Source organism: Strongylocentrotus purpuratus, unplaced genomic scaffold, assembly GCF_000002235.5.
Source record: "Strongylocentrotus purpuratus isolate Spur 01 unplaced genomic scaffold, Spur_5.0 spur5_scaffold_6, whole genome shotgun sequence".
Lineage (NCBI taxonomy): Eukaryota > Metazoa > Echinodermata > Echinoidea > Camarodonta > Strongylocentrotidae > Strongylocentrotus > Strongylocentrotus purpuratus.
The window spans coordinates 45,448,117-45,460,776 of NW_022145612.1; the positions used below are offsets into that span (position 1 = coordinate 45,448,117).

Below are 12,660 nucleotides of genomic sequence, written 5' to 3' on the forward strand. Positions count from 1 at the left end.
ATTCTCATAAGTGCCCTTTTTTCATCCCTGTTGAGTGCCTCTTTTCAGCTGCAATAAGTGCCCCTTATCACCTCTGATAATTTCCCTTTTAGCAATATTAAGTGCCATTTTCCCCCTTTCTATAATAAGGGAGCAATATATCCCTTGTTTATAAATGCCCCTTTTCCCCTCTTATAAATGCCCCTTTTCCCCTCTTATAAATGCCCTTTTCCAATTCTCATAAGTGCCTTTTTTCATCCTTGGTGAGTTCCTCTTTTTGTCGGTGTAAGAAGTGACCCCTTTTCAATCTCATAAGTGCCCCTTTTTAGATGCAATAAAGTGCCCCTTTCCCTAAATTCCTTAATTCAGAGGTCGATCTTCATGCATATGATTTCCCCGGCCAAGTTCGACTCCCTGTTGGACAATCTAGGATCTGCCTTTTTCATGTTTACTTCAAGACTTGCTCCAGCAATTTTCAGATGCATTTTTTTATTGACCTTTAGAGTATGTACACACACTTTTGCCAAATACTAGACCTAGAAATCTATATGGAAAGAAAAAAGATTTTTGAGCTTCCAAAGGTCTGTGCACGTATCCATCGCTCATACACATTCGCTGCTCCCCGCTATGTATACACACATTCTATACGTAGAAAGGTCAGTAAGTGATCGAGCGAACTACGTGAAGATTGAAACCTTCAAAATGGCGTCTTGGCTACCCCGAACTTCTGGAATTCTATCCAGATTTGCAACCAAATCACATGCGGTATGAATTTTTTTTCTTCTATATTATAGTTTAATAGATAATATTTGATGTAGTGATGTATTTTAATGATCTTTAACATGCATTTAGCAGGTAAAATATGTGTTATAAAAACACCGGTAATCTTGCATAATTGATTCTTCATATGCACATGCCCGTGCTGACGGTAACGGTGCCGGTAGCTGTAGTGGCGTAAAGCGGTGACGAAACCCCACCGCATCGCATAGGCGCAGGCCTGAGCGCTTCTTTAATTTCAGCCAGTTCGGGAGTTTAGTGCTGGTGCTCCTTTGTCTTAGTTTTGAACCTATCAACGCGCTTTTAACCTGTTGAATGGTACTTTATAGTCATTTATCGATCTATATTTAGTATGAATGTGAATGTGATTACAAATCAAACTTTCCCCAAATCCAAACATTCATCATGATTCAAATTTATGACTCGACTCCTCGAGCTTGAGTCTTGACTAACATGTTGTCGTTGTTGTTTAATTTAGGCAAATCGGTCAGTTTCTGACCATTATTGCTGAATACCATGCCATATTTCTTTTATTTTGTTGAGAGTTGTAGCCTGAATAAGGGCTTGGTAATTATCAGTAGGGGTGCTGGACTGCTGGTCCGAGAACGGGATCATCTGCACAAACGAGGACTGTCTTCGTAAACGCGGACAGATGCATCCGTAAATTTAAGGATTAACAACATTTTTGCTGACGATTCTGATTTCCGACCCGCGCGTTGGTGGCTGGCGATTGAAACCAAACAAGGAGGATGAGGGGGTGCGCACATTAAAAGCATTAACTTTTTGTTTTCGGAAAGTGCTGTCGAGTGGTTAGTACAGCACTGAAATGTGGTGATGTGTGATGTGATGGAGTCGGGCTAACTCGGACCAAAGACAACTCGGCCCAGCTGCAGATTTTGCAGGGTTAGGGTTAAGTTCAGGTTTAGGGTTAGGGTTAGAATTAGGGTAGAATGAAAAAAAATGACCGTTTTTGCAGCTGGGGCGAGTTGTCTTTGGTCCGAGTTAGCCCGGATTCTATGTGACGCATGCAGGATGCTAAATTTTAGTGCGCTGATATCAGGTCACTCGCTCAGCGTGTGTGTACCCAGAAAAAATGATTAGCACACTAACATTTAAACGTTTTTTGCCAGTTTTTTTTCCCCCCAAAATTCTCTGCATAGCGATGTTGTTAGATTCTGCGGCTCATGCGTGCACTTTTGCTCCCTCACACTGTTAATGCTCTGTACTAAGGAGGTGTTGCGCTACTATCAACAGGCACTAGGGCAGTCTTGGTAAGCTATCTACACAGAGATTAGGTTTCAAAGGTAACATGCAAGCCACACATTAGACCTCTAAATACTCTTTTAAGTTTTGTAAAAAATTTCACCTCGTAAAATTTTTAAATATAGTATTTACCTTTGTTTGCATTGTATTCCAGGGGCGTAATGCAGGGAGTCGATTGAGATCGACGCAGACAGCTTCAGAGACCCTTGTCAATGTACCGGAAACAAGGGTGACAACACTCAACAATGGGTTCCGTGTATCCAGTGAAGACTCTGGAATCCCCACAGCCACAGTAAGTGCTGATTCTACCGATTTATATAGTTCTTACAAGACAGTGTGAATGTTAATTTTATGTGATAGAAGTAGTATCATTGGGCTTAAGAAATCAAATTAAGATTAATTAAACCAATGAAAGCAAAGTTTTTTTTTCAGTAACAATTAAAAATCCATGTAAGAGAAAGAGATATAGTAAATGTTCTTGTGTGATATTTGCAGCTTTAAAGTTATTTGTGAAGAAAAATATTGATAGATCTAACTTCTATTCCCTTTTCTGTAAGATTGTATCCATTTTACCTGGGGGGGGGGGGGATAAATGCATAGTAATAGGTAATGGGATTTGATTTAATTGGTAGTTAAATATATTTAGGTAGTTTGGCTTTCACTAATAATTTGTCTTGTTTTTTTACCTCTACCAGGTTGGTTTATGGATTGATGCTGGAAGCAGATACGAGAACGCAAAGAACAATGGAGTGGCCCACTACCTGGAGCACATGGCATTCAAGGTATCAATAGAATAAACTTGTGTAACACCGACACCAGTGTTTGATGGAAAAGAAGTTGTGTTCAGTGGCAAACCTCTCTAACACTGGCTTGTTAGGGCCAATCTTGGGGGAAATATGATTACCCATGTCATGCAGCCATTCAAAAGTTGTATGCATCAGATCTCTGGTTACAGTACATTTGATTTGTGTAAAGATCAACAAAAAGAGCTTTTAATAAATTGCTCATTCCAGGTTAACTGGATTTATGATTGTTTATATAATTTTGCCATCAATCGTAAGTCTTCCCCAAGTCCCATAGGCCAATTTCATTAGAAATCAGATTGTTTATAAATGACATCTTATGGTTTGTTGAAATTGATTCATACACAGATGTTATGACAGGAATATCCATGTTTGAATTACTGACACTACCATAGCATACCTGCCAACCCTCCCGAATAATCCGGAATATCCTGTTTTTATGGATTTTTAGGACCCAAAATGCGGGATATCCCGGATTTTCAAAATTTCAATTTTGTTTGTTTTTTGTTTGTTTTTGTTGGTGTTGCTTAAGCCAAATTAAGCTTGTTTTATCATATGCCGTGATGTGAGAGTTCGCGTATTGCGTGCCTTGAAGGGCTGCATGATCGAGCAGCGAATTTGTAATCGCTTTTTTGCACAGATTTACCGCGTATTGCCAATTACACTGCCGCTGCATGTGCGAACGCCTGTTAAGGGTACAGATTTCTTATTTTCAAAGACATACCGTGCTAAAAATTCTTAATTCTCATTTTCAAATGTTGGCAGGTATGCCATAGTCTTTGTCAAGCTTATACAAAATTTGAATTCTTATTTCAGATTACAAATTTGTTACTGATTGCCTCTTAAATTTTTTAATTTTAACTACAGTTCTCAAGTTGGTCAGAAAGATCATTGTGGTTGAAACTGAAGATTGTAAATGAAAGTTTATACAGTTGATCTCATGTCTGTTATTGCTCAAATGTAGATGAAAACTCAGCAAGACATGAATAAAAAAAATCAAGCTATTTCAGTGGGGATCTGCTGTTTAAAATATTGACATAATAACAAGTGTTAAAACATCACATACATTTTGGACAGCATTTCTGCTGTATGGCAGTGAATGTTCTTTCGCATCTTTAACCAAAATTTTGTTTGCCAATGCTGGACCAAGTGTTAAAGGTATAGACCAGTTCTGTTCATGCTATTGTATTGTGAAAGAAACGTTGTGGAATCGATCAGAAAAGGTTGATCTTCTAGCATATAAGTATTGGTGTGTACTGCAAGGTTCTGGAATCATCAAAATGATCAGAAATTTGGCAAAGTCTCGGTAAAGTTACAAGCACTGTACACAGAAAGATGTATATGCAACTACTATAATAGATATAATGATTTACCAAATATATCAATTAGTAGGCGGTTTCCAGTCAAAATTTTTTATCACCACGTATTAGTCAAAACATATTCTTTTACATGATTGGTAATAAGAGCTTCCATTTCATTCTTTGAGAGTTTCCAAAACTGACTATACCTTTAACCTCTTGATTTGGACTGACTCATTCTCAGGGCACATCAAACAGAACACAGATGGAGCTGGAGTTGGAGATAGAAAACATGGGTGCTCACCTCAACGCATACACCTCGAGGGAACAGACAGTATACTATGCCAAATGCTTTGAGTCAGATGTCCCCAGAGGTAAATATCCCATTGTTGATTTCTGTCACCATTCAACTGACTGTTTTGATTGCTGTTATTGATGACTTTATTTCTCATTGATGGTTAGGATATCAATATTGTACATCATCAAAAGAAAGAAAGTACCAAATTCGATCAAATTTCTTACATTTTGTTGTTGCTAATAACTGAGGAGAGGGTTTGTATTTTTAGCGGAGTTGATGGAATTTCAGTGTATAAATTATACCAACCTCGTAAGGAAACTTGGCAATCGCTTGGTAGGAATTTTAATAACTTAAAGTAGCTTTTAAGTGAATATCGGGGAATGTCTTTCTTCTAGACGACTCCCTCAATAATCTGACATTTCATGATGACTTAAACAGATCATAGTGGGATGATTTGTATATTAAATCATCTTCAATTCTCCTATTCCCATTAATACAGAGATACAGAGACAGAGATACAAGTTCATATTCATGTGAATCTGGGTCCTGTTTCATAAAACTCAATTACTACTACCACAGATCTATTGATATCTGCTCACAGCCAACCAAAGGCAAGGATTTAATTAGCTTATAACAATTGTGTAATGTGTCATTGATAACAAGTATTCTTTTTTGTCTCTGAACAGCTGTTGAAATCCTTGCTGACATCATTCAGAACAGCACTCTAGGAGAGGCTGAGATTGAGCGGGAGAGGGGTGTCATTCTCAGAGAAATGCAGGTGTGTTGTCATTGTCGTATCTTCCATTGTAATACGTCTTCTGCAAATTTGTGTGTTTTCTGTTTTTGGAAATGGATAAAGGTAAAACATGACTATATATTGAAGTTACAGTTTGCATTATTGATGAAAAAAGAAGATATGTCTTATGTGTTTGTGAATGAATATTGTAATTTGACATCATGGACGATAAAATGTCACATGACTTTTTGACAGATATCCTGATTTTGAGAAAACTTGATAAATATGTTTAAAAGTTAAAACTTAACAAGAAAATGTCAGAAAGGGCATGTTGCCATCAGTGGCATGCACAAGGCAGTCGTATCTCTAGCTTGAGGAAAAAGTTAACATTTTGGTGTTATTGTACCACCATTCCATAGACAGCCAAATGAAAACACCCTCACTTTTGTGTTCTATGGATTCACTTTTATCAAACAGATATGTAACATCTTATAAATTTTCTTTCATCATTCTCTTTTCATAGGAAGTTGAAACAAATCTTCAAGAAGTCATCTTTGATCATCTCCACGCTACAGCCTACCAAGGAACACCTCTGGGTAGGACTATCCTAGGACCCACTGAAAACATCAGGTATGCAGGCCTGATAAAAATCCCTTTATCTTCCCTTATTTTCTCTATTCTTCCCTATTATTTCCCAATTTTTCTTACTCGAAAGGGGGGGGGGGGGGACATTGTTAGATGCCATTTTCCCCCCTGAATCCTCTTCTTTCTTTTTTTACTCAAGGGGGGCGTGGTTGAGGGGATTTTTTTTTTTTTTTTTTTTTTTTAGTGCTCACTATCACCCCTGGGTATGTCACCAAAGAACAATCGTTCTTATTTTCAAAACAGGTGTCCTGATGACAGCATACACAGCCTACATGATTTCTTGCATGACTACATCTTGATACCCTTCTGTGCCGATACAGTTATGAACATTAATACATCAAAATTAATTAGCATGAGTTAAATGATGGACTTAAATGATTGTTCCTCTACCAGATGAGGCGTAACTAGTCTCTGAGTACAATCTTCTCAATATGTGTCATATTTTTCTGCTTTGGGAAAGCTTACCATAATTCATAGGTAGAGTACACCGCCCCAGGCATGGAAGGGGTTACATTTTTTTGTGGTCAGTAACGGTGTAAAGATATGTTGAAGACGATACTTTGGTTAAAAATATCCCTCATGTGACATGAAATATATTGATGTCACATGGTAAATAAAGGAAAGGGATGCCTGACAATTAAAGTATTCCAGCATATGCATTCTTGCTACCGTTACGTTGCACCCTTTCTGATCATACCTTTTACATACGTTCATGCAGATGTAGTGGAGGACTTGTGAAGGAGATATACTAAGAATGAATTCTCCCAGGGCCCTGTAAATAATAAAAGCCAGTAAATGCAAAATATGAGTTGTTTTTCAGAAATGACTAATGAGATTAATTATTGAAAAGGTACATTCATACTCTTTTTCCTGTGATGTCATAATAGGTCTATCAACAGGGATGATCTTCAGAACTACATCTCTACTCACTACAAGGGGCCTCGCATCGTGCTCTCAGGAGCCGGTGGTGTCAACCATGATGAACTGGTCAAACTTGCTGAAAAGCACTTTGGCAACCTAGGAACTGAATATGAGAATGAAATCCCAGCTCTGACACCATGCAGATTCACCGGCAGTGGCGTAAGTTCCTCTTCGTTGTGAACAATTTGTATTGAAATAAAAATTCCTATGAGGTTAGGATCATGAAGGCATTGAAACATCTAAAACATGGACACAGAGTGATGGCTATTTGCCTCAAAAACACATGAAAAAGCCTAATAGAAACAGCAAGGCACTTTCATTCAAATGGAGCATAGATTATTCATTATGTAGCATATGTTTCTCATTGCTTTACTTATTCAGTACAAATTCCTTATGACCTGAAAATATCAAGTGACATCCAATGAGTTTTTATGAAAATGATATCATGACAAGAGTGTAGCCGAAACTACTAAATGCATGTTAAATGTATAATGTACCCTCATTTCATGAGTCAGGAATTTTAGATTTCAACAAAACAAATACACAAAAAAGCATGGTGCATGGTTTTTAGAATTTCGGTGAAGTTGCAGCTAACTTGAATTTGCATTGAGTTGCCTGTGTTGTGCTGCCTGTGTTGTGCTGCAATGCTTTGATGCTATTCATTTTTATACTGGAAATCTTTTTTTTAAGAATGAAAATCATATTGCCACTATCTGAACAGCACAGACCAAGGCCCTTCTGAATTTCAGTTAAATATATTATATGTTATTGTGCCTACAGATCACTGTCCGTGATGACAAGATGCCACTGGCCCACATTGCCCTGTGTGTTGAAGGTGTCGGCTGGGCCCACCCTGATAACATCCCTCTCATGGTGGCCAACACGGTAAGACATCTTTACTACATTATGTTTGTATGCCTCCGTTACGAAGTAGCCGGAGACATTATGTTTTCGGGTTGTCAGTCCGTCTGTACGTCCCGTTCTCTTGATCGCGTTATCTCGAGAACTGATTGATGGATTTCTGCCAAACTTGGGTCATGCAGTCGAAGTTCCATCTAGTTTTATGAAGGCTTATAAGATGCTGACCAGACTGCAAGCTTCTGATTAAAAAATAAAATGTATTGTCAGTGTTGCCTTAGTATTTTCTAGTAGGAGATATATCAAGTGATATCTCATTTGTGTAGAACAAAATTAGGCAACAGCATGATATGTATTTGTCAGGACTACCGGTACTAGCCAAACTGTCGAATGTCAGCTTTAAAAATAATGTTATGCAAACCAATTGGCAGATGTCATGTATTTGTTATCATTAAATATCCAGTGTAAATAATGTTTTATTCAGCAAAAATCAACTTGGTTTTTTATCTAAAGCACTTGGAAACTGGTATTTAGGCCAAATATCAATGACTACATGCTGTTATGCTTCTCAGGAGGCATCAAGGAACTCCATTGTGTGTCCGATGATGCCCTTGCATGGCTCTCCAGCCTTAATTTGCAAGCTTTCTGAGAAAAAGAAGTACATAAGTACATAGCGCTTAGAGACTTCGGTGGTAAGCGCTTTATAAGTAACGTTTTATTATTATTATTATAAACATAGATTTGTTTGTGTAGGTACTTAATTTGAATTAACATGGGCTAATTAATGAAGGCAGGTTTGATTGTGATCGTGATTTGATGAAACGTTTCTTCGTTTATTTTCAGTTGATTGGCAGTTGGGATCGTTCATTCGGAGGTGGAGCAGTAAGTAACAAATTTCCATTTTTACCAATAATTTATCATAAAGTGTAGTCAAATTTGTATTATTTGTTATGTTGATCATCTATCCCCCCCCCCCCCCCCCCCCCCCCCCCCCCCGCATCCTGAAAAAAAGAACTCTGCATAACATCTTCAGGCAGTTGTGTTACTGATCTTGTAGTCCTATACACTTGTAGAGATGTGGCATCTAAATATGCAATTTGTGGATTTTTTTTTATAAAGACCCTTTGGAAGTGAAAAGTGAACTATTATCATCAAAGGAAAGCTTATAAGCCATAGATTTCAAGAATATCAATTATATGCAATTGTGTCCTTTCGGAGCGAAAAGGGAAAATCTTGTTATTCCTCTGTATTTGTATTCTACGTTCATTCAGCTTTCCAATGATATCCGGTTGTATTTTCATCAGATATGCTCTGTTTTTATGAGACCACTAATAGTTGTATTTTGTAGAATTCAGAGACGGCTCATCAAAATAAACATATCCTGATCTTTTTGCATATTTACAGAACACATCGAGTCGACTTGCCAGAGTTGCATATGAAGACAACATCTGCCACTCCTTCCAGGCCTTCAATACCTGCTACACCGACACAGGCCTTTGGTAAGAATGAGTTGTATACCACATGCCCAACTGGCGATTGCTCCACTGGCGATTGCTCCATGGCCAATATCCTACACTAATTGATTCCTGAACTCATTCTAACTTAACCCTAACTTGAAACCCACTCGCAACTTCTAATCTTTGATGAAATAAGGCTGGGAGCCATTGTCTGTGAAGTATAATGTTGAAGCACCATGAAAACGGATTTTCTTGTCAGAATTTTGAATGTCAATTAATAACAAACCAAAATATTTGCCATTCATATCCTTCCCTTCAGAGGGAGAAATGATTTTAAGCTTTGATATGTATTTGAGAACTGTATAAGGGTGTATTGTAATAAGAAATACGAACTTAAGGAAATGACTTCAGTTCACCTCTAAAACTGGGAGGAAGGTGGCAATTTATCATTTGTAAATAGGTGCCTGTTAATACTGTGGACTTTTAATAAGTATATGTTATGAATAAGGAGAAAAGGAAGACAGATCCAATATGTTTGCCATGGGCCAGAAATTTCCACATGGAAGCAGTGTTGCCCAGAAAGCAGCTGAAGACAGATTTAATACTGTAGTACGGTGGATACTCATTTAAAGTCTTCTTGATATCAGGCAACAAATTTAGCTCGTTGTAATAATAGTTTAATCCATCAATGTCATGATCTCTTTGTCTGTTACTACAGGGGAGTGTACATGGTGAGTGACCCTTTGAGTGTTGAAGACATGGTATACCACGTCCAGAACCAGTGGATGTATCTGTGCACCAGTGTGACCGAGTCAGAGGTAGCACGTGCCAAGAATCTACTCAGGACCAACATGCTACTGCAATTGGATGGTGAGATGTCATTTCAGATTTATAATTTCTCTTGTATTCAGACTCTGTATTCCCCTATGATATGTTGTCGACTCTAGTATTTATATTCATCCATTTCATTTTGTATGTATTTCTCACCTTGGCTCTATCTTATAAAGAGTTGCAATCTGTCATGCGGATCGCAAAAGGCCATTCAATCAATCGCTGAGTTTCAGTCACCTTTATCTTATGTACAGAGATGCCATTGATATGAATCTCAAGTTGAGTTTGGATCAATCAGAGACGGAGTACAAATATGTAGCTTATTAAAAAAAGATATCTCATATTCTGTTTTTCAACACTTGGTTCACCTCTAAAACCATTTTGGGATTCAAAGTGCACTCATTGACAATCTTTTCTTTGATGGAATTCTTTCGATCATTGAATGGTGAGCATGGATAAAATTCTTGGGTTAAAGATAAAGTTGAGTTCTGGTCATGCAATTGCATTGTGAAAGAAACGGTGTGGAATCGATCAGAAAGGTTGATTATCCAGCATATAAATTTGGGTGTGTACTGCACAGTTCTGGAATTATCAAAATGATGAGAAATTTGGCCCAGTCTTGTTGAAGTTACAAGCACTGTACACAGAAATATGTATATGGGACTACTCGAACATGTGGCATAAAAATCTGGACAGATTTTTATGCTGTTACATCACATGCCATATTTAGAATATTAAGGTATTTAAAGAGCCATGCTTTTCAGGGAACATTTTTTATCTGATGTTCTTCCACACTTGCATAATAACAATGATAACGCTCCATATTATTTTTCACCTCTTCCCAGAACTCAACCTTCTATTTTACTGCAGAATACCCTGCTTGCATCCATACAATGAAGTAGGGTCAAGGTGATAGGGTATTCTGCAGTTGTTTCAACCTTTTTAAGAGTTCAAAGTCATAAATTGAATAAATGTACCTAATTATTGTCAACACAGGGTCGACCCCAATCTGTGAAGACATTGGCCGACAGATGCTCTGCTACGGACGTCGTATCCCATTGCCAGAACTGGAAGCAAGGATTGACAGCATCAGTGCCAAGACCATCCGTGATGTGTGCACTCGTTACATCTATGACAAATGCCCAGCTGTTGCTGGAGTTGGTAAGTTGCATTTTTTCCAAGTAACTAATAATTCATTGACAAATAGAAAAGCAACTGATCAGGGCTTGACACTTATGCAAGTACAGTAATGTCCCTGCCAGTTTAATTCTGGACCTCTCAGATTTCAAAATTGGAACAGGATTCAAATACATGCGGACCCTGAAAATTAGCTGGACCCTCAGTTAAAAAAAACATTTGTGTGGGGACCTGAAATAACTGTAAAAGTCACTCTTGGTAGTATTCATACATCCGCAATGTCTCCAAGAGCTGTTCAGATATACCAATAGTGCATATTGTGTATTCAGTTTTGATTTGCTCTCAGGTCAAATAGTACAGTTAAATGTGCAATACTCTTGTTCCATTTGGTACTACTACTACTGTTCATGAGAGTATTAATCAGCATTTGTGTTGATGTGTTGTTGAAAACATTCATTGATGTCGACATCTGTTATAATTGTTTTCTGTTGGTTTTCTCCCGCTCTACAGGCCCTGTGGAACAGCTCCCGGACTACAACAGAATACGTGCTAGCATGTACTGGATCAGGCTCTAACCTCAATCCTTGGAGGAGATTAGAGATCTAAATAATGATGTTAGGAGAGAATTTATTTGTGCAAGAGTTTTATATATCAGCGTTTGCTGTTTGTGTTTTGATGTAAGAGGGTGTTTATTGAGGCATCCCGAAATTCTGATTTTTTCAGAAAGTCAACATCATTTTCATCTATTCCACGTTTGGAAGGAAAAAACATACGGCACATATAAAGACTAGAAGTGAAAGGTGATGTGATGCATCTTCTATGAAATTGATGCATTGTCAATTCCACCAGCTGTTTTTCCAAATACGAATAACGTTGACTATGAATGTATTTATAAAGTTTATTCATGTCTTCATGTCTTGGATGTTGCACAAGAAGAAGAATTTAACTTGTCCTGAAATTTCATTGAGAAAAAATATATCTGAACCTGGTAATAAACTTATCACCTTCTGCTTGGGGTGGTTAGAGGTAATTACAAGAATAAATCATATGGGCATCTTGTAAATTTCTGTGTAAATTATTTGCCATGTGACCACCCGAAAGCTATTTCCACATTTGCTATAAAATCAGTCTATTAGCTCCAAGAAAAGTGAATCACATTTCATAACTCTAAAACTAGTCATAGGGACTTTCATGTCAATATTGTATGACATGATGATGTCAGTAGCACTATGGAGATGAAAATAAACTGGCAACTTCTGTGTTATATGAAACTGTATTCAACATTGATTGTTGTTATTTTTGTCTGTTTACAAGTGTTGGGGTTATTTGCATTCAAAATTTGTTTTGTTTAATAATTATATCAATAAGAAATTTACACCTTTGTACCCCTTTAGAAGACATGTGTCTCTTCTCATTCAAAATTTCAGATGAGATTTATTTTTTCTTAAGATTTCATTTTCTACAAGGGGCATCAAAATTACAAAGCATGATCAATTTTGAGACCCCCTTCTCACTTCCAGAGTGAGAATGACATAAACAGAAAGATTCAAACAGTGCTTCTAAGGCTGTTGAATGATGTTATCATGTGGAAAATTTTCAAGAAAAGCATTGTGTGAAAGTACATATTTGTGGAGCAGTGAAATGAACAGGAAATTTG

The 12,660-nt window shown here is 37.4% G+C and overlaps 1 protein-coding gene across 1 annotated transcript; it reads left to right on the forward strand.

The window, feature by feature from the left end:
* The first annotated feature begins 620 nt into the window (after positions 1–620).
* LOC580365 (mitochondrial-processing peptidase subunit beta) lies at positions 621–12,279 on the forward strand. Its single transcript, XM_011680525.2, has 13 exons — positions 621–744; positions 2,174–2,311; positions 2,715–2,801; positions 4,365–4,494; positions 5,105–5,196; positions 5,678–5,784; positions 6,687–6,879; positions 7,501–7,605; positions 8,422–8,460; positions 8,983–9,077; positions 9,754–9,905; positions 10,863–11,027; positions 11,514–12,279. The coding sequence occupies exons 1-13, from the start codon at positions 682–684 to the stop codon at positions 11,576–11,578; spliced, it is 1,431 nt and encodes a 476-aa protein (XP_011678827.1). The 5' UTR covers positions 621–681; the 3' UTR covers positions 11,579–12,279.
* Positions 12,280–12,660: the final 381 nt, after the last annotated feature.